The sequence below is a fragment of the Lytechinus variegatus genome, chromosome 1 (assembly GCF_018143015.1).
Source record: "Lytechinus variegatus isolate NC3 chromosome 1, Lvar_3.0, whole genome shotgun sequence".
Lineage (NCBI taxonomy): Eukaryota > Metazoa > Echinodermata > Echinoidea > Temnopleuroida > Toxopneustidae > Lytechinus > Lytechinus variegatus.
Genome location: NC_054740.1, coordinates 63419438 through 63442945, shown reverse-complemented (window position 1 = coordinate 63442945; position 23508 = coordinate 63419438). Strand labels below are relative to the sequence as shown.

Genomic DNA, 23508 nt, shown 5'->3' with positions numbered 1-23508 from the left:
GACACTCGATCGCTCGTTGTGGCTCGTGCGCAGAAACCCCCGCTTCGTAAAATTTCGACGCCACCCGCACTCACACGCGGAATACAGTAAGCCAATCGCAACTCAATATCTTGTCTTTGCGCGGCAAACCGAAACCAATTTGCATTGATGGTATATTAGCTTTGCGCTTGTGTGGTTAAAAACTTTGAAACTTTCGCCTGGCCGGGTTATAATGTTATTGAATATCCGATATAGGCTAATAAACTTTTTTTCTCTCTATTTTCGGGGTTCAGCGTGAGAATTTCTATGATCAGCGTGAGAGTGTGAGAATCGGGTGAAATGCGTGAGACTCACGCAGATTGCGTGAGAGTTGGCAGCCCTGATATGTACATGTATATGTTATTTTTTTCTTCATTTGAAACAACAGTATATTGTACAGTTTATGATTGTAAATTGTATTAGGCCCTATTTATGGTAGACATCATACCCATCATATGTTTTAACCCTAATAAGATGGGGGGGGGGGGGGGAGGGAGTCCTGATTCGGCCCCCATTGACACTTTTTGCGATAATTCTGCCGCACAAATTTTTCGTCCGCGTCACTCGCTAACTTTTTATTTCTAAGTCTTGCGCAACTTTTGAAACCAAAATTGCGATCCCCGTTACACGGTTCTGAAATTACGCAATACTTCGTAAGTGCATGCAAACACAAAATTGCTCAAAAACATGAATTTGTGTATAAATCAGTGCAAATAGTGTTTTCAGCTAAAATTAATAATGTGTCATTATTTTTCCTTTTACTGATCGAAATCAATTAATTTCATCGTATTTATCGTTTAAATAAAGTCCCAGACAATACCCATTGAAAAAAAATAGTAAAAAAACCCCAAAATACATAAGAAATTTAGAAAACGATAAATACATATGAAAATAAATGTGATGGTGAATTTTTTAAAAACTACATGTACATTTGATCAGATTCTAATTTTCATTGCGATCGACGATTGCGATTGACATCATGTCAAATCCTTACGATTAGTCTGTGACCGATATGTGATTCTCAAGCTGACAAGGGCTGTGACGTGACATTTCCCTTCACTCAGTCATAGACCAGTCAGGTGGTAAGGTGTGCAGTAGGTGGCCTTTAGAATGCAGTGTTTGCTGAAATTGATATCAAGTGGGTTTTCAGTTAAAGTTTTTTTTTTTTAGCCATTGTAGGCCAATTGTAATGTATTGAACTTGTTTTTGTAGAAATTCTTGGCATTCACAAGTGCCATGATAAAAAAATAAATCATTTTTTATGAAGTGTTTACTTGACAACTCATTTTTTTAAAATTGGTATTGTATTAATGAAATGATATTGATCCACTATTGCAGGCTGGGCAGAGCAGTCATAGCCAAACACCATGGTGGAAGGCAAACTTCTTCGTGAGGGAACCTGTCCTCTTTGGAACATGGGATGGCGTCTTCACATCCTGTATGATCAACATCTTTGGTGTGGTTATCTTCCTTCGGACAGGCTGGATGGTGGTAAGACGTTTTTTAGATCATGAGTTAGCTAGGGGGTACCTCAGGTGATGGTTCATGTTGATTATACTACATGTACACAAACCATCAGAATGAGTCCATAGAAATTGGACCGTCTGATCACGACTTATAACATTTTTTTATAAGAATGATATAATAGATTATACTCAAGTGATAAACTTCATGTTCTATCAGTCTGAAAATCTATGATTTTAAAGCCTTTACTTACTAGTAGATACTTACTAGTATACTAGTACATGTAGTTGCTTATCACTCCAATATATTCTAAAGATGCCTGCTAAGTTCATTTTTTGTCTTGATTATACTTTATATTGAATTAAAATATGTTACTAGTAGTGAATCGACTGTCCAATTTTTATGGATTCGCACTGATGGCTCGTGTAGTGTAAGTACATATCATCACCTAGGGGGATGGAATATGCGCCTATTCCTGCATCTCCCGAGATAAAGAAAAAAGGAAATGAAAATTGACAAACTAATGAATCCCACACTACCAACAATTCAAATGGCATGTTGGTCTTTGCAAACATGTGTGGCGTACATATTAGTACATGTATGTAGGTCATCAAAATCACTACCGGTAATATTTGTGTAAACTCGATCATTCAAGGTAAGTTTACAGTACATGTAATTGGTTATATACTAGCTTTATAGCATTTACCAGCCCAAAAGCTGTTCTGCCGAGTTCCTACGGGGGTTACCATAAACTAAAAAACAAAAAACCCAGAAAACAGTAGTCTGTACATATCCATTGAAACTCCTCATTACAAAATACTGTTAAGGGAAATGAATGTAGGCCTACAGAAAGTTTGTTTGGTATTCAGCCATATATCTTGACAGGTTATAGATGTATGATGATGGCAATGATGATCATTGATGATGATGGTGGTTATCATGGTGATAGTGACGATTATGTTGATTATAGTGGTTATAATGAAGACAAAATATTGATGTTGGTAATACTGTATTTTTCTAAATTCAAAGTGATGGTTTTTGTCTCACCCACTCTAGTCGCCACTTTTCCGATGCCGGTGGCGGCTACGGCAACATCGTAAAAAATGAAATCTTAATCAAGGTTAAGTTTTTGAAATGCTATTATAACTTTTAAAGCATGTGCACCTAGTTCATGAAACTCAGACATACCATGTAAGGGTAATCAAGTATTAATGATCATCCTGCCTGAGTGTTAGGTCACATGATCAAGGTTAAAGGTCATTTAGGGTCAATGGGCTTAAACATGTTGGGGGAATCAACATTTTTGAAATGTCGTCGTCATATCTTTGAAGGTTTATATAGTTCGTGAAACTTGAATATTAGGGTAATGGTGTACCACTGAACATCCTACCTGAGTTTCAGGTCACCAGAGGAAGGTCAAAGATCATGTTGGGAGTATTTGTTGTATTGCTATCATAATCTTGAAAGTTTACGGATCTAGTTAATGAAACTTAGACATATAAGAGTAATCAGTTATCAGTAAACATCTTGAGTGAGTTTCTGGTCACATGACAAAGGTTAAAAGTCATATAGGGTTAACAAACTTTGGCCATGTTTGGAGTGCGGAAGAAGTTGATCATCGTGGTAATAGAAAATCGTTGGAAGAGGTGATCTGGTGTCTCACGATAAAGCAAACTGTTATTGCTACTTTTCGGCTGCACCTGCTAGTCTTCGTCAGGCAATGTGGATAATCGTGTAATGTGCGTAATAGTTTAATGTGCCGGGACCGCTACACTGCGCCGACCAATCATACATGTAAGCCGTGGACAGTGTGATCGCCGGGCAGGCTGTGGACGTCGGGGGGAAATCCCAGCAGCGTGGAAAGCGGTGAATTGCGTACGTTTGAGGTTGGTCGACCGGTGAGCAATGGGTGGTCGTAGGGGCGTATGCTGGCGGATGGTCAGAAGCCATTCCTCGGGGATGTCAATGTCATCCCTATAAATATTATTTGGATGTATTAAAGTGAATTTACACACCGTGTATACCAGTACTTATCCCGCACTACGCAGCTTACCTCGTCCTATTTGGGAGATTGATCTGCATTTTAAGCATGCTCTGCGACTGCCGAGCTATCTATGTGCCGATACTTGACATCTCTGCGATGTTGTAGCATTCCTTCTCTAATGGGCCTACCTGTTTCCCGATGTACACTATGTCACATTTCCCGCATGGTATCTTGTAGACGAGGATGCCATCGATTCTGTCAGGTAGCACAGGGTTTACGAATAGTAGTATCGGACCTGAAAACGGTGAGCATGCTATGCTACTCTAAGTGTCGGCAGAGCTAGCGAGAAATAGAATCAACGAACAGTAGAACAACGGGAGATTTAGATTGCACAACCTCTTTTTCGGTAGCGTTCTTCCCTCGGCACGCAGCTAATGCTATAAAAGGCACGTGCAGCGGGAATAGTCTACATTGCCTGACGAAGACTAGCAGGTGCAGTCGAAACATCACAATAACAGTTTGCTTTATTGTAAGACAGCAGATCAACTTTTGGGGAGTATTTTTAATGAATTGCTATCATCTTAAAAGATTATGGATCTTGTTCATGAAAGTTAGACATAAGAGTAGTCAAGTATCATTGAACATACCACATGAATTTCAGGTCACATGATCTATGTCAAAGGTCATTTAAGGTCAATGAATTTTTGCCATTGAATTTGAATTTTTATTCATACATCAAACAACTTTGCTCTTCTTGAATGATGGTTGAAGGTGAAAAATCAATTTAAAATAAAATGAAATTCAATATTTATTGAAAGCAATATAGCATATCAAATTGCGGTTTGGAGAAATATGTACCTGTATAAATGCATTGAGAAACTACCAGCAATGTCACACTAAAAAATCTTATTATCCTTCATACTGGTATGAAAATGTCAACCTTTGATATGTAATCTATTTTTATTTCCAGATATAATCATCATACAATACAAATTTGGTGGTTATAACTAAATTGTATCTGGTTTGGTGATTTGGAAAACAAAAAATCTTATTATCCTTCATACTGGTACATGTATGAAAATGTCAACCTTTGAAATGTAATCTATTTTTATTTCCAGATATAATCATCATACAATACAAATTTGGTGGTTATAACTAAATTGTATCTGGTTTGGTGATTTGGAAAACATAATGGTATGTACCCATTACTTGGTTAACTCCATTTGGACATTGCATGCGTTTGATGCATTTCCATCCCAGAAGGACAGCTATATTATATTAACCACTAACACCACATCTAGCAAGTAACACAAGAGCAAGCACGGTGCTTATGCGCAGGTCGACATGCATGGCTGTGTGTGGATGACTTCTCATGTCAGGTATAATGGGAAAAAGGCATGTTACTAGAGTAGAAGGTGAATAGAAAGCCAAAATAAAACATGGGAAACTAATGACACTAACATACATACGCTTAATGGGAAATCTACTAACAAAAAAATGCAAGTTTGTTGCTTGGTTCATCAAACATATGTAGAGATGCTGTTTTCCCTGTTACATGTAGTTAGGCCCAACTCATCCCATTTTTTTTTAATTGGTGGCTGCCAAGGATTTTTTTTGCGAAGACTGGTAGATCGATGAAATAGAGAATATTCCAGTGCCACCAAAGACTGAAGATTGTTAACCACTTTTTATATAATTTGCTCATATAGATCTACAGTGTGTATAAGAAAGGGACAGTTTTTTAAAGTTTGTAAAATTTTGTTTCAAATCGTGTCTATATTTTGATGTTCATATACATGCTCTTAAGTCTTCAAATGCCACAAAAAAAAAGTTTTGTCCATGCTTGAGCAAACATGAAATGTCCCTGTTGTGGGTTCAAAAAAGACTTGCACTAAAATTCCAGAAAATCAGAAATATGATCATTAGACTTGGTAATCAGAAGACTCTTCTCATTTTTTTTTGCCATTAATTTTTAATGCTTTTTTCATCTGAATTTTTTTTTTTTGCAATTTTTGTCTTGCCCGAACAAAGTGCGGGAGATACCTTGACTGTTGGTCTGTTACAAAAATGTTCAAGATTTTGTTCAACTTGCTTGAATTCCTTTCTCTTCTTTATCAATTTATTTGTGAATCAATTTTTTTAATTATCACCCTTGGCTACCCCTCCCCCCAACAAATATGTCAACATAACATGATATCAGCAGATCTATCCATGAGTGCAAACTCTTGCTGCAGTTTCTAGGAGTACATGTATTTAGAATTCAATGTCATACAATTGAATAGAGGAAAACACATTTTCATGATGAGAGTGCAATCTCCGAGAGAGAAAAAAAGGGGAGCAAATAAAACCTATCAAAGCTACAAAAATTTTGTTCTCATATAATTATTCACACAAGATTGGTCAGAATTTAATGTTGTACAGTACTTGTAAGTAAGTTCAAGCATAAATTGGATGGAAAATTTAATTAGCAAAAAGCAAGGAAATACTATATTTTTTACTGTTGCATACAGGATGATGCATCTCCCAGACAAAGTCACTCAAATCTGCAAATGAAATGTAGTTGAAGTCGCTTGCCCCATCATCAGAACATGTTGTTCTAGAAGTGTTTTGAGGAGCTAGCAATTTAGAAACAATGTGTTATATAGGAATAGACTTCATATCTTGAGAAAAAGGAATACATGAAGCTTCTCCTGATAAAGTCGCAATGGCAAGTGAAATGTGGTTGAAGTCTTAGACATGCGCGATCATTCATTCTATTCTATTCTATTTTGGTAGGCCATAAGACCTGTAAGAGTTACAACTGCCTTTGCAATCACCACAATGTTTTAGAAAAGGTGAATATCATCGCAAACAACTTCAGATAGTACTGCATATTATATTTTGGTATTAAAGTAATATGACCTCAAAAGAGTTCAAGATGGCCCCCCCCCCCCGCAGTCACCATGATGTTGTAGAGAAGAGGACTATCATCTTGAACAACACAGATAGTATTGCGGCTATTTTTGGAAGTAATGCTGTTACGATATCAGTATGGATATCTAAGCACTCCATACACCTCCCGCAACATGGATACCATGCCTGTTGATTGACCTGCCTAGCTGGCCTGTATAATAAACCTGTATATACGTTCATACCAAAGTCTCCACCAGAGTCCTTTGTATTGGATCATGGTGGCAGCTGAAACCAGTGATCGCCTTTGAAATGACAGGGATCAAGTAACCAGTTACTGTATTGTTGGGAAGTAAACTGCATGTCTTTTTACCGAAATTCGCATGCTTCATAACCTACCTACTAACCCAACGGGTGCCCGCTCGCCCCGGCTATCGCATCGCTACTGTACCGTACCGTACTGTGCATACCCAATGCACTGTCACAGCAAACGAAACAGTGTTGTAGCGAGATGCTAACGGTAACTGTAAACAATCAAATTTAGCCTGAATAAGTTATAACTGTGTTCAATCACTGGCACAGAGGTCTGCATCATAAGATCAACATACACTAAAAGTTGATAAAACCTAAATTACTTAATTTTCTGGACTAGAGTGTGAACAATGAATTAATATTTTCCTAATATTAATTGTAAATCTGGAGTGTGAGAAGTGAGTGGGAGTGACCAGCATTTTCACTGCATGAAACACCTAATGACATTCACACAGGGCTGTGAGTGCGTTACAGGTATCATCACCAGTCGACCTGTGACTGTAAGGAGCGTTCACACGTGGATATAATCAGACATTAATATCTACACTCATTCATTTAAATACCTAATACGTACAGCGAACATACACAATGAGTAGTGGAAAATATCCAGAAATGAACTGGGAGGCAACAGACCTACCAGAAGAGTTCCAGCTTTTCAGACAAAGAATGGAGCTGATTCTAGCAGACCAAGACATAACTGATCAGAGAAAAGTGGCTATAAAAATCAAGATTGCTGTAGGCAATGAAGGCTTGCGTCGAATCAATGCATCGGGGCTATCAGAGACCGATAAAGAAAAACCGCAAGAGCTATGGAGACTATTAGAGGCACAGTTAAAGGTCAATATCAATTTTCGCATACACCGCTTAGAGCTAATGCGGTACAGGCAGAAACCAGATGAAACGATCGATGAATTCGTAACCAGGTGTAGGGACAAAGCCAAAAATTGCGATTTCGAGGAAGCTGAGTTAAATGAGCGAATCATGGAGCTAGTGATTGCGTCAACTCCAAGTCTCGAATTCCAAAAGTCATTGCTAGATCAACCGAAAGGTTACAAGGTCGAACAAATTTTGGTAGAAGGTCGTAAATACGAGGCAGTTGCTGCGAGCCGACAATGTCTTGAGACACTAGACCCTAAACAGAATATCGATTCGTTCAAGCGTAACCAGGGACGAAAAGCATGTGGTAACTGCGGACGTTTCCACAAACCTCGTCAGTGCCCTGCGTATGACGATGAGTGCCGTGCCTGTGGCACCAAGGGCCATTGGGCCAAATTCTGTCGTAAATCGAAAAATGATCGTAGTCGTAAACAGAATCGTAGATCAGATGACCGAAGATCAGACACGGTATCTGATGATCGGAAACCAAGACAAAACAAATCACGATCAAAGTCGAAAAGTCAAAAGAGTAAACCAATAAGCGAAATGGACATAACACATGATACTACCACAGATCATGATCATTATCAATCTACAGATAGTCCATTCAACGTAGCACAATTCGACACCATACACACTAATGGACCACACACAGTTGTAAATCCAGAAGGTACTGTAGCATTTGCTAACATTGACATAATATGCCCACAGAGAGTAGGTCAACATAAGCTTTACCTAAAAGTGGACTCGGGGGCAAGTGCTAACACTATCACAGTACGTACCGCCAAAGCAATATACGGTCCAAGGTGGGAATCAGTAGTGAAACAAACAACAATAAAACTTGTAGCTTATGGAGAGACACAAATTCCATGTAAGGGTACACTAGACATAAAGTGTAGATACAAGAGTACAAAATGGTCAACACATACATTCTATGTAGCAGATGTCAATGGTCCAGCGATCCTAGGGTTGTTAGGTTGCACTGACCTTGGAATTATCACAATTCACTCAATGGACAACAAAACACCTACAACCAATCCTAAACCTAAGCAAACACCTATCACAAGTGTAAGGGATCTCAAACAAGCATATCCAAATCAGTTTGACGCTATTGGTAGTTTCCGAGGGAAGGCAATGCTTCATGTCAAGGATGATGCTAAACCTACCATAGAGGCACCCCGCAAGTGCAGCGTACACTTGAAAGACAAAATCAAGGCAGAACTGGACAAAATGGAGCAGCAAGGAGTCATCAGAAAAATTGAGTACCACACCGATTGGTGCAGCTCCATGACCACTGTTGTGAAGAAAGATGGATCCATCAGGATTTGTCTTGACCCCAGGAGGTTAAATGATGCCTTGAAGAGATGCCCGCACAAGGTACCAACCTTGGAAGAGGTCCAACCTGTCTTCGCAGGAGCCCAGTACTTCTCTAAGTTAGACGCAAAGGCTGGTTACTGGTCGGTTCACCTATCAGAGAAGTGCCAGGATCTCACCACATTTCGTACACCATTTGGAAGGTACTGCTTCCAAAGACTACCATTTGGGTTATGTACTAGTCAGGATATCTTCCAGCAGCATATGGATAGGATTGTCCAAAATGTGCCAGGCTGCATATGCATCGCAGATGACATAGCGATCGTAGGAAGAACGGAGGAGGAACACGATAGGAATCTCTACCTACTCATGGAGACGGCAAAGCAAGAAGGCTTAGTGTTCAACAGCTCCAAATGTACTATCAAGAAGGAAGCCATCAACTTCTTTGGTTCCAAGTACACTAGATCAGGTATCTACCCAGATCCGAGCAAGGTAGAAGCTATCACCTCAATGCCATCACCCAAGGACAAAGAAGATGTTCAGAGATGCCTAGGATTATTCACATACCTAGCAGCATACATTCCTAACTTCTCAGAGAAGTCAGCGCCACTTCGAGAACTTCTACACAAGGAAGTACCATTCATCTGGGACGATGATCATGAACATTCCTTGAACAGCCTGAAAAGTGCAGTATCATCAGGTGCATGTCTACAATTCTATGACCCAAAGAAAGAGACAACTCTTGAGGTAGATGCATCGATGAAAGGGCTAGGAGCATGCCTGCTCCAGCAAGGCAAACCAGTTGCATTTGCATCCAAAAGTCTTTCCACTGCACAGTCCAACTATTCCAACATAGAGAGGGAAACCTTAGCCCTAGTGTTTGGTATCAACCGCTTCCATACATATCTGTTCGGGAAGGAATTCACCGTCATAACAGATCACAGACCATTGGAGATGATATGGAAGAAACCTCTTAGAAGTGCACCACCACGTCTACAGAGATTGCTTATCAAAGTCCAAGGGTACCGATTTCAAGTCAAGTATCGACCAGGAAAAGACATGATTCTTTCCGATACCTTGAGCCGACTTCCTAATCCCAAGGAAGCACGCGATGTTCCGCTAGATGTCAGAGTGGAATCCATCTGCACTGAAGCCGAAGATTCGCACCAGATTGACTTGATATACTTCGGACAACACAAGAGAACAGAGCTTCAGAGAGAAACGGCTAATGATCCTGTTCTCAGATCACTATGGCAAATAGTCACTCAGGGATGGCCTGAGACCATCCAAGAATTGCCGACATCCCTTCGTCAATTTTGGTCTTACAGAGATGAAATTGGAGTATCACACGGAGTACTCTTCAAGGGAAGTCAAGTCATCATACCGAAGACACTAAGGAATGACATCCTTAGACAGCTTCATCTAGGACACATGGGAATCGAAAGCACGAGGCGACTTGCTCGTGAGACAGTGTTCTGGCCAAACATCAACAAGGACATTGATCAGTTGATAAAGCAGTGTGAAACATGCCAGAAACACCAAGCAAGACAGCAGAAAGAGCCACTGCATCCCCATGATGTACCACCAGCACCATGGACCAGACTGGGAAGTGACTTGTTCATGCTCAATAGACAAGAGTATCTACTCGTTACTGATTACTATTCCAAGTATCCGATCATTGCTAAGCTAACCGATACATCCAGTGCAGCTATAGCAAGACAGATGACGGGAATCTTCAGTCTGTTCGGTCCACCAGAAGAGATTGTGTCCGACAACGGTCCACAATTTGTCGGGAAACCATTCCAAGACATGTGCAAGAAGTGGAATATCAAGCACATCACTTCTTCACCACACTATCCAAGATCCAACGGATTAGCTGAGAGAATGGTTCGTACAATCAAGAATCTGTTGACGAAGTGTTCTCAAACTAGCCAAGACAGTCAACTAGCCATGATGCACCTGAGAGCAACACCAGTTGACAATAACTTGAGATCACCAGCAGAGATGTTGTTTGGAAGACCCATCCGAACCACATTGCCAAGTCACTATCTTTCGAGAGATTCTACTGCCACCGAGTTTCTCTTGAATAGGCAAGACAAAATGAAGGAAGTGCATGATCGACATGCAAGTTCTGATCTGCCACCACTGCATGTAGGACAGCCAGTGAGAGTTCTGCATCCAAGAGACAACACTTGGATACCAGCCAAAGTATCCAAAATCTGTGAAGAACCTCGATCCTACGAAGTTTCAACGCCGAACGGAGGAATCTTGAGGAGAAATAGATCTCACTTGAGGGAAATTCCATCCACCAACCCAACTCCAAAGCGTGTGAGGTTCGAAGAAGACCACTCCACAGAAACTCAACCAGAGGAAGACAACGTCCAACGAACACCAATGTCTAACTCTAATCAATCTCAACAGACATACTCACAAACCACGAGGTCTGGACGCACTATTCGCAAACCAGAGAGATTCATGTTCGACGATTGAACATTATGAACACTCTAAACTCTCAAACAAAGAAGAGAAAGAGAAGAAAGAAGACAACACTGAAGACATTAGTGTAGTTTTAAGCTTATTATGTGCATGCATAATCATTGTACATTATTTTTGGTATCCCACCGCTGCCACCATGATCCAATACAGAGGACTCTGGTGGAGACTTTGGTATGAACGTATATACAGGTTTATTATACAGGCCAGCTAGGCAGGTCAATCAACAGGCATGGTATCCATGTTGCGGGAGGTGTATGGAGTGCTTAGATATCCATACTGATATCGTAACAAATGCCACCACTATAAAGAGTTCACTATGGCCTCTGCAATCATCACAATGTTGTAGAAGAGGGAACAATCGTGAACAAAGTCAAGATTTTGTAATGCAACCTCTATTCAAGTAATGCAACCTATATTCATGACGGGCCTCCGTAATCACCACGAGGTTGTAGAAATTATGACAATCTTGGTTGACAATGTTTATAGAAGTGAGTCAGTTTGCCTGATTAATGTGACCTCAAAGTTTTAGCTAGCACCTCAAAATAATCTTTAAACATGTTCCAAAGATCATGTAAAAATTGATGTCATTTTGCACATTTTGACTAGCCTGACAACCACAGATTTTGATGGTATTGTTAGAATAGTAAATTTGCCATATCTGAAAAAGTTACTAGTCTGACAACAAGAGTTTTTTTACTAGTCATGTCGGGCCAGTAAATCTGGTTTAGTTGCTGGCGAACAGCGATTTTTACCTGAGACCGTCGGACTTGCACTAATGTCGTGCGCTGGTGTAATAAAATGTCATGCTACTAACCTCAAGTTAATAAACATCATTCAGTACTCATTCAATGGCTAGCCCTTAATATTAGACTTTCTAGACTATTAATTTCTGCATTGTTTGATTTGTGTATGCAAGTGTACATTTGAAATGTTAAGAAAAGGAAAGCATTGATATCAACTAGAACATTTTTCCATCCATGTACCTGTAGATTTATTTTAAAATTAAATCTTATATCTTGTACGGTGCATCAGAAATAATAAATAATTTTTCAGATTATCAGATTTAAAACATATGTCATGCAAAAAAGCTATTTACATATTAGGAGTTTATGACATTTGGCCAATATCTGGTTTCATATTTCGTCATTTTGAAGATAATTGATTTTACATAACTTAAAACGTACATGGACCTAGTTCATAAAACTTGCACATAAGGATAACGTATATTGAACATCCTGCCCGAGTTTGAGGTTATATGACCAAGGTCAAATTTCATTGAGGGTCAATGAACTTTGCCTATGTTTGTTCTTTTTATTGTTGATTTCCATCGTAACTTTGATAGTTTATGGATCTGGTTCATGAAACTTTGACCGCTTACTTGGACATATTAAAGGTCAATTAACTTTGGCCATGTTGGAGGTATTTGATGAATTGCCATCATAACTTTGAACAATTATGAATCTAATTCGGGTGAACTGTGGACATAAGGGTAATCAAGTATCACTGATCGTCTTGCACAAGTCTTTGGTCACACAATCAAGGTCAGATGTCATTTAGGGTCAATGAACGTGGTATTTTATTATCATATGAATAATTATTCTGTAGTCAGCACTGCTGTGTTGAATCACGTAATGCAGGCAAGACTGCCAGAATATACTTATTTTTTACTTCTCTTTTTTCAATTAATTTTTCATGTTTATTCTTTAAAATTGAAAAATGTGCCTATAATTTCATTGCTCTGAATTGTGTGGTAGGCGTTTAATTTGTTTGTACATCAGAATGAATATATAGGCTATATATTATTGGTTCAATTGTTTTATTCATTTTGTGGTATTGGAAATAATACTGGTACTTTCTGTGTAGCTATTTATAGATCAAATGCCTATTAAAAGCATTTTTATTAGATCACAATTTAAAATCTTTAAATAAAGCAAGATTTAATACCATTAAAATGTTAGATCACTTCATTCATCATCAAGTTAATTGTTTATTGTACATGTATATCATGTTGGAAATTTGTAAAATTCAGGTTGTTATTGGTTCTGAACTTATTATTTTCATTCTTCTCTGAACCAGGGTAACGCTGGAGTAGGACTGTCGATTCTAATCATCCTCATGACTGTGGCAGTAGCTCTTGTCTCGTCGTTGGCAGCCATCGGGGTCTGTGAGAGATGTAAGATGGAGAGCGGGGGCATCTATTTTCTCTTGTCCCACGTCCTGGGGGCTAGGATGGGGGCAACGCTTGGAATCCTTTATTCCTTTGGGCAGGTAATTCACACGAGGGTCATCGTATGATTATCATTCATGTCATGTACGTTTGGGGGGGGGGTGATATTCACTTGTTCTAACATCAATTAAAGTGACCATATGACCAAAGTAAGTATAGCACTGATTTTCATAGTGACTTTCTTTACGTTCTCAAGAATATTTGTTATTTGATCAATGTTATTGGTGTCACTTTTCTTCATTATTACCATCATTATTGATTATCATCAATATTTTAAATCTGTTTATTTGATTTAAATATTGGCAGATGAATTTTTATCATTCATTTTTTATACGCCCGTCCCAGAGGGGAAAAATTATGGTATCACGCTCGATGTCCTTCCGTCTATCTCTTTGTTCGTCCATTAACTTTTCCTTGTAATGCAATAACTTCAGTTTTTCCTAGGCTCATCAATCTCTTTCCTCCAATCTACCTGCTCCAGAATGTCAGAAGGTAATTTGGCTTGTGTTAGCCCTGTCTTATCAAGGCATCCTTGAAGTGAAGGAGGGGATGTGTCATATACCCTGTACACATTTCAGGAACATGGCCAAGATCAAAGGTCATTTAAAGGTCAATGAACTCTGGCTGTTCTGGGAGTACATGTGTGTGTTGAATTGGCATTATTAGTTAGAAAGTTTATGGATCTACATGTAACTCATGAAACATTGACATAAGGGTAATCAAGTATTAGTGGTGATTTGCACAAGTCTTAAAGTACACGATCATGGTCAAAGGTCATTTTGGGTCAGTGGACATAGTATTTTATTATCATATTAGTGTTATCTGTGAATAATTCATTAGCTGTTTTCAAAGGCAGCACTGCAGTGCTACTATATCGAATTGCGTAATGCAGGCGAGACTGCCAGCGGCGTTCCACTTGTTCCTAGCCATTCCATAACGATCTGAGACTCTACAAAACAGTTTGCAGAAAAAAGGGGACATGAAAAGAAAATTTGAAGCTGACCTGCCTGGTTCCGCCTTTCCCGTCATCAGAGGGTATAAGAACCCAAAGTCGACATCAGTGATGTCTCGGGCTTTCCCAAGGGGCAGGTGCCTTTACACTATCAGACCCAGCTGAGCAACACAAACCTATCAGACAGGGAAGATAAGGTTGAAGGGTAGAAGAAAGCTCGGGAGGGGGTCACTCTCCACATGGACTGCTACCCACCCGTGTCTGACTACCTCAGAAATGCACCCAAATGGCGTAACTACATTAATTAACTAACCCTACCCCCCCCCTCCCGGGAAGAAAGCACATAGAATGTTAGGTACATCTGGCTGTAGTGGCCATCTTTCATCTGGTTTCAATTATTGATATGTGTGTGTGTGTGCCTTTTAACTTGTTTGTCTCATGTTTCATTCCAACAAGCAGGAGACTGCAGCAATCGCTCCCACTCTCTCTTTCTCTTATTCTCTCCATTTGAAGTCCTGCTCTATTATCTTTATCTCTTTCCCTTTTATTTTTATATCCCTTGTGTGTGTTTCCATTTTTTTTTTGTTATGTTCTCTGTTTTGTCACCTCTGTATCCGTCTTCATAGGCAATTCTACAATAATTATTTTACTTCTTAGTGGACCCCTCCATTTTCTCAGGATTTTATTTTATAATGATATTTTGTTGATTTATAATACTTTTTATTACTTATGGAAAAAATACATATTTTACATGCCTCAATTTATATTGTCTGTATAAGTTCATAGCAATTATTTCAACCACTTTATTTGTTCTGTTGAAAATGAAATAAATTGAAATTGAAAAAAAAAATGAATCGCTCTCTAGCTTCAGCTTCCTCTTTCTCAAGTCGACAGTCCATTTTCTTCACTGCTGAATACTTTACAGGCCAGTGGTGAAGACCTTGATGGTGCAGGAAATACCTGCTACCTGTGTAGAAGTTTTATCTTCAAATTACAACTGTTGAACACTATCCTCTGATATTCTTTTTAATTTCAGACTGTAGCCTGCTCACTATACTGTACAGGTTTTGGGGAGTCTGTTGCCAAGACCTTTGGCTGGGACAACGCCTGGGCCGTCAGGGGTGTTGGGATAGCGGTCATCTTGCTTCTACTGGCCATTAATATTGCAGGGGTCAAATGGGTCATCAAGATGCAGCTCCTCCTTCTGGCCGTCTTGGGCGTTGCTACTCTGGACTTCCTAGTTGGGACAGTAGCCCATACTGACAAAGGTACACAAGTTGTCCTTGAGTGCAAGGATGAATCAAGCATTTTGTAAATGATAAGGCACAGAAAGAGGATGGATATCGATAAAGACATGCGATTGCATGAAAGAAAATGTCATAAGCAAAAAAAGAAATGAAATGTAAGATTTGGCTCTTCAAAAGGGGAAGACACAAAGCCAATATTTGGAGCAAATAGGGCAGGTAATGTCCATCTACACCCCTTTCTTACCTTGTTACATGCATGGCTGACTGAGTGATAGGTAATAGGTCAAAAAGTGTAGCTCTTCAAAATTTGTCATATTTTGACGAAGTGATCTTGAAGGGATTTTTCCACTCAGTAACAGGATGCTCTCCATTTTATAGTGAAAAGATGTACTGCTTTGCTGTTGGCAATGTTTTTTTTTTATTTATCATTGTACAATTAAATCCATATAATGATTGAAATATGTTTTTTTAGGTGAAGTCAAAGATTTTATAAACCCCTCCAAAAAAGTTCCGCAACTCAAGTTTGAGTGCTAATAAATTTCTTAGTGTGCCATCATCATATATAAAAGTGGTATCATTGGAAAGTATGATTATTCCTCTTTACGATCATGTGTCATTTGTAATGCTAGTGTGATCATGAAATACACAGACATGATAAATATGCAGCAATGTAAGAAATAAAATGTTGCAAAAATTCGTTGCCATGTCATGTTTGAGTTCTGCAACTCAAACGAGTGCTAATAAATTTCTTAATGTGCCATCATCATGTGTAAAAGTGATATCTTTAGAAAGTATGATTATTCTCCTTTACAATCATGTGTCATTTGTAATGCTAGTGTTATCATGAAATACACAGACATGATAATACGCAGCAATGTTAGACATGAAATGTTGCAAAATGCGTCGTTTGCAATAGCGAATTTCCAATTGTTTCGAGGATGGACCGAGTGCATTCACTGTCACCTGCATGGTAGAAATTCTATAGAAATGGAGACTCTTGTTGGAAATCAATGCATTTTGCAACATTTCACTTCTGACTTTTCTTGATGTTCAGGGTGATAGCATATTCCATGATTAAATAATCACAGCAAATGGCATGTCATTGTAAAGACGAATAATTCAGCTTTCCAATGATACCAGTTTCATCTTTTATACTTCATTAACCAAAAAGATATCATCCCCCAAAATCGAGTTGCAAAACTTTTTTGAGGGGTTTATATTTATCTTTAAAAAATTATTCAATCATAGAGAGTGGATTTACTATGAGGTCACCGCTTGCAATGGTGATCGTTACCAACATGCTCAGTAACTGGTTATTGTTTAGCCAATAAAGCAACATCAAAAGGGAGACCACGTGGCTCATTCAGTTAGAGCACCTGTTTCAGGTTCGAATCCTGCTCATGACAAATCATGTCTAACTAAAAAAAAAGATTGCTGTATTCCGTGAAGGTGTGAATACAGTAGGAAAACACTCCATCCACCACAAAGGACTCAAATGTTGGTCCCATTTATATAGGAGAGTCATAACCTATGCACTTTAAAACCAATATACTATTTCAAAAGAGAAGGGTGTTCATCCAGTGTATTGCACCTACCAGTCCCAGACAAACCTCTGTAGTATGATGATACACCAGAAGATGGTCTGTACTCTTAAGGCCACCGCACACCTTACGACTGTTCGCGATCCGATTTAGGAACAAATTGCACTTCGCTCATTTTCTGAAAATGTGAATGGAATATATCATTTTATTTGAGGTTAAAATTAATTGAAAGAATACTAATTTAACCATTTTGGAAGATTGCAAGCCTTTATTTTCGAGTTCAGGCCAAATTAGTTTCAAATCGTAGCCAATTGTACAACTGCTATGACATCATTATGACTAGATATTAAATTCGCTTTTATTCTAAGAAGGATGATAGCATAGTCACAGATTTGAGCATAGGTATTCGTACGATGATTTAGAACATTACACAGTAAGATGTTCCAAGTCTCAATATTAGCATCAAATTCTACTACATTTTATTCTGAAATCGGATCGCGAACAGTCGTAAGGTGTGAGGTGACCTTTAGAGGATGGAAAAAGAATACCAATGACCAACATTTTAATTGTTATAAGCATGATCAGGACCCATCTATACCACTCAAGTGCTACTTCATATTTTCCATTCCTTGTTATACAGCAAATGGTTTTGTAGGCTACAACCGCGCCGCCTTCCATAACAACACTGGCGCTGACTACCTACCAGGTGAAAATTTCTTCACGGTGTTTGGTGTATTCTTCCCAACTGCCACTGGAGTGATGGCAGGCATCAATATGAGCGGAGATTTACGTGAACCGCACAAGAGTATCCCCAAGGGAACCCTATCAGCTCTTGGTGTGACAGCCGTCCTGTATCTTCTCTTCGCCATGCTTCTAGGGGCAACATGTATGAGGGATTTCCTGCAGACAGATTACATGATAGCAGAGACAGTAAGCATTCCATTCCTTTAATATTCACTGGATCTTCAAGCAGTTGGTCTACTATTCAGATGATTGGGTACTTGGAATTTTAATAGGGGGTCAATTTACTCCACAGTGGCGCTGAAATAGGCCCAAGCACTTGTACATTATATCACTGGCAAAGGTAAAGAGATGGGTGTACATAGGGACAAGATATGACTTGGACAGGATCTAACTTTTGAAATTTGCGCACATTTAATCAAAGGAAGTCATTACCTTCTTAATTTATAATTTATCTGAGCTCCTGATCATCATTTATCTGTCATATTTATAATCCTTAATCAAGTAAATCATCATGAAAACGATCAGATTGACAAGTTTGAACGCATCATTTACACTGTGTTTACAAGCGTTTGTGTCTCACCTGGCGGCTGCATCAACATTAAAAAGTTCGCAGATATTGAAATAAATTTGATAAATTTTATAGCGCTTTCAATTCTTAATTCAGTGTGAAAATACAAGCGTGATGATAATCTAAACCAGTAACCACCCTAATTGCTATCTCATTCAATAATATAGTAGGCCTAATAGATGCGCGAAGTTTGTTGATATTAAGGCATGAAAGCTGGACATTATAAGTCATTTTGTAAGTATGAATAGGATGCATGGATTAATTTATTTTTTTTAACACAATCAGGCAATATTCACATATATATACCGCTATTCAGATAAGGCTAAGAATTTTATTAACAAATACATATTTGACTTTGTGTTGTAGGTGTCACTAGTGGGATTCCTATGGCTTCTTGGGCTGTACATCTCGTCTTTGTCATCATGTTTAGGAGGGCTTTATGGAGCACCCAGAATACTCCAGTGTATAGCTAACGAGAACGTAATACCCATCATTAAATTCCTGGGCCATGGGGTAAGTCAGCTTTAAAGGGAAAAAAATTAATCTAAATTCTTCTCTGTTGAGTTTCTAAGTGAAGGTGGATTATAATCTAAAGAGTGTTGCAAGAAACTTGGGATGAACTCCATATGAAGCTTAAATTGAGTGCAAATGCAGTGATTAACCCTATCTTGGCCGGGGTATTTTTGGAGTTCATATGGCCAGGGAGGGGCTTCTCCTTGGCCCCCCTTGAAATCTTGGCCGTTGATCTCGCGATCGCACTGAAAATTGGCACGTAGGTTGTCTGGGACATAATCTACAAAATAGTATAGTAATTTGCTTCATGCAAATCACTATTTAGCAATTTTCCTCTAACTCCCTAAATAACACTCTAAGTGATCTAATTTTTATATGCCCGTCCTAGATGGACAAAATCATCTTTTTAAAAATATTTCTTTTCGCAGATTTCTATTTCGAACAATAAAATATGGATTTTTTTTTCAATGTTAACGATACATGTATTCCCCCGAGGACGTCCCATGAAATACTCCCTCAATTCTTATTTGATGGGAGCATCATGGTCTTGTGGTTCAGACTCTTGCATTTCAATTAAAGGGTCATTAATTCAAATCCCAGTCATGGAATCATTTCCTTCAGTAAGAAATTTTATCCACATTGTGCTGCACTTTACCCGGATGAGGTACATGTAAATGGGTGCCTGGCAGGATTGTATTCCTGTAAAGGGATGGTCCGGGCTGAAAATATTTATATCTGAATACATAGAGTAGATTTCACTGAGCAAAATGCAAAAAAATTTATCAAAATTGGATAACAAATAATAAAGTTATTGAAGTTTAAAGTTTAGCAATTTTTTGTGATCATTTGGTGGGCTGATGATGTCACATCCTCACTTTCAGTTTTCTTATGTTATTACAAAAAAATCATATTTTTTTCATTATTTCATACTTGTGTAAATAATATGTCTCCCTTACAATGGAATAAGTTGCAGCAATAAATATCTAATGCACTAAATCAGTTGTCAATCCACTTCATCTAGTTCTTGGAGGAAAAAATTTGAATAAACCTATAAATTTCATATAATAAAATACAAAAGAACAAGTGGGGATGTGACATCATCCGCCCACCTAATGAATATTCATGACCACTGTTTTCACAAAATATTGCTAAACTTTAAAATTCAATAACTTTGTTATTTGTTATCCGATTTTGATGAAATTTTTGGCATTTTGCTCATTGAATTCTAATCTATTTATTAAGCTATAAATACTTTCAGCCCAGACCATCCCTTTAAGCACAGAATGGATGCACTTCTCAAGCCAGGGAAATCATACTAAACTACTGTCTACTGTGAAAGTAAGTGATCAGTGGTTTATAAGTACTAATTATTTCTTTTCTTCAATCATACACAGAAAGGGCCAAATAAAGAGCCTATCATAGCCCAGCTCCTTGTGTGTTTCATAGCTATCCTCTTCATCTTCATCGGTCAAGTCAACTATCTAGGTCCTATTGTAACCATGCCTTTCCTCCTCTCCTATGCCGGTATCGACTACGCCTACTTCTCCCTGGCCATGAGCTTCGACCGCGTCGGCGGCGAGCCCGGGAAGGAGAAGGACAGCCTCCTCTCCCACGTCATCGACAAGAATCGACAGGATGGCACCTCGTACGGCGCCCTCGTCAACGAACCCGATGACGATTCGAACCGTAGGGACTCGCTCTCAGAGTTCAAGCAAGACATCGAGAAGGCAGAAAAGGCATTTGGAGTTTCGAATGAAAGAAAAGAGGACGGTCAAGAGAAGAATTCAGTTGAGAATGGAGGAAATCAGTATGGAGGTGTGGTTGGGATCAGTGATAAGGAGTCCCTTATTGATTCACAAAATAGAGGGGGTAAGTGACATTTTTTAAGTGAGACATGGACATTTTAGGTTTATCAAACAACAAGCATGCCTGAGATTAAAAATTAAAAAAGACATAGACTATAATACATTAAGTTATCAATAAAATCACCTATATAGAGTGCAATGTTTATTTAAAGGAAAATTTTAGATGTACTTTTACTATGCCAATTTAAAGGCACTATTGAACGTAATCTCAAAAGTAGATGTTTGACTTTGAAGCATTTTAGTCACTTGATCAAATGGCAGCTGTCTGATTATGATGGTGATTTTAATTTTTGTTAGAACATGAAGCCAAAAATTCATTAACCATAATGGAATTGAGCATAAAAGTGTTGTAGAAATTCACACAATAAAGCATTGGACATTGAATGTCAGCAATTGTATCCGCACAATGTACTCGTACTCAATGTAAGTAGCTGGAAATATGAAATCAATGGAATTGTATCTTGACAAAATCGTATATGAACTGATAATGAAGATTAAGAGGGAAAAGCATTCTTGCAGCATTATTACTACTATTACTACAGTTTTATCAAACAACTAAATTTTTTCCTCAAATCACATTTGATGTAATTAATGGTAATGGTAATTTTGCTGCCTTGAATGAATTTTTAGCAAAAAAATGAAAAGTATAAAATAGTAATGTTTTAACTACTTGAGATTGAAATCTATAGGCCAATGCATTTATATTGTGATATTGTTAACATACGAGTTACAATCTTGTATTATTTGTGTGTCAATCAAATATTGTTGGTGTAGCATGAAGATTATTACTTTTCTTTTTAGATTCCAAAGGTCCATTCAGTACAGAGATAACTCGCATGCCCCCATCATGGTATTCAAGATTCTGTAACAGATGGGTCTCCCTTATAGGTGTAAGTATTATTAAAGCTTGTTTTATATTCACAATCATGACTTTAAAATTCAAGGTAGAGGCACACCCCATGAAGACGAAGATAGTATTATCACAAGGTTAAAGAAATATTCTGAAATCATGGTACTGTGCTCATTATATTATGGTTTAACTTTGTCAAAAGTAGATATTTGTATTTCTGGTGGAATGAGGAATGTATCATATCTGTTTGATTTATTAATTAATTATTTATTCATTTTGTTATATTTGCATGTTGTAGCCCCATCAGTAATCATTTGTATTTTTTCTAAGGAGCCCTATATACATTTCAACAATATATCTCTTTTTGTACGTTGAACAAACTCCCAAAGGAACTGGTCTTGCATAAGTATATATCCTGGTGTTTTTCATCAATCTTTCTATTCACTTTGTTTTTTTCCCAATAAAGGCTTTAATATCTGTTGCAATCATGTTTGCCATCCAATGGGGCTATGCTCTTGCCAACGTGTGCGTATACTTAATCGTCTACATCTATATTGGGCAGGCTAACCCGGGAGTAAAACCAGGGGTGGCCGACTTCCAGTTTTTCAGGTGGATAAAATCCCTGTTCCAGAGGCTTCTCAGGTATGAATGATATCCCTTATTTACCTTCTTTCTCATCTTTTGCACCCCCCCCCCCATTAAAAAAAAAAGCTTTTTCTTTTTGTAGTTCTCAGTTGTTGTTTTTTCTATTTGCCATTTTTAGTCCCTGCCTTACTTTCCCGCCTTTATCAACCTTTTCTTCTGACATTCCTCACACTTCAGATGTATTCTTTCTCAATGATCAGGACCACTAAATACAAAGCTTTAGCCTTGATAATGAGCCTCATTCGCATGCTTCATAACATTGATCAGTATGCGCAAATGATTACGCAAATCAACTGAATGATCGATCGCTGATGTCACAAAGCTGTAGTAATATGGCATTCCATCTAGGTTAGATCTCTCTATCTTTTCTAGATTAACTTTTTTGTTTTTCTGTGCATGGTTTTAGAGAACTGAGGAATGCAATGTAGCTTTCATGTACATGCTATTCTTTGTGCACTTCTCCAATCCTAGCTCGCATTCAAATTTTTGGAGTTAAAGTTACATTTTTTAAATATTGCATGTATTTTTGTAGTGGAGATTGTAGTAAACATGTAGATTATTTTAGTTGTGGACGTGTGCATTGGAGGTTCATTGTGTGAAGGTTCTGTTTGGTGAGCCAGTTATGAATGACAAGTTGCTGTTTAATACATTTTGTGTTGTTTGAGTGGGCGAGAGCAAACTTGTCATCGCAATATAACATCTGTTGTTGGTAACAGGTTTTATAAAACAAGCCTTTAATACTAGACACCTGTAGAAACAATAGTCCCATGGGTGTGTGTTGAAAATTTGTGATGCAGCAAAAGGAAGAGTGAAATTTGTAAACATTTTGTAAAATAATTGTTAAGCATCTTGATAAAAAAAAACAAATACTCTTCTCACCCCTCATCTGATTCATGTGACCCTCTCTGCTGTTTGTTTTTTATATGTCCGCCTGGCAACGGGTCGGGACATATTGTGGTATCATGCCCGATGTCAAAAGGTCAAAGGTGAAGGTCACACTTAC

At 38.2% G+C, this 23508-nt stretch overlaps 1 protein-coding gene across 3 annotated transcripts in view; it reads left to right on the top strand.

Annotated features, from left to right (window-relative positions):
- LOC121419476 (solute carrier family 12 member 8-like) overlaps positions 1-23508 on the top strand; it is a 58580-nt gene that overhangs the window by 21550 nt on the left and 13522 nt on the right. For 2 of the 3 annotated variants that reach the window (XM_041613943.1, XM_041613937.1), the window contains exons 3-10: positions 1357-1509; positions 13430-13621; positions 15569-15800; positions 17961-18250; positions 18999-19145; positions 20540-21014; positions 21812-21900; positions 22327-22502. In XM_041613943.1, the coding sequence (XP_041469877.1) occupies positions 1357-1509; positions 13430-13621; positions 15569-15800; positions 17961-18250; positions 18999-19145; positions 20540-21014; positions 21812-21900; positions 22327-22502 (1754 nt within the window). Of the gene's footprint in view, positions 1-1356; positions 1510-4577; positions 4661-13429; positions 13622-15568; positions 15801-17960; positions 18251-18998; positions 19146-20539; positions 21015-21811; positions 21901-22326; positions 22503-23508 lie in introns of those variants that run through there. The other variant, XM_041613948.1, reaches the window with a different exon arrangement.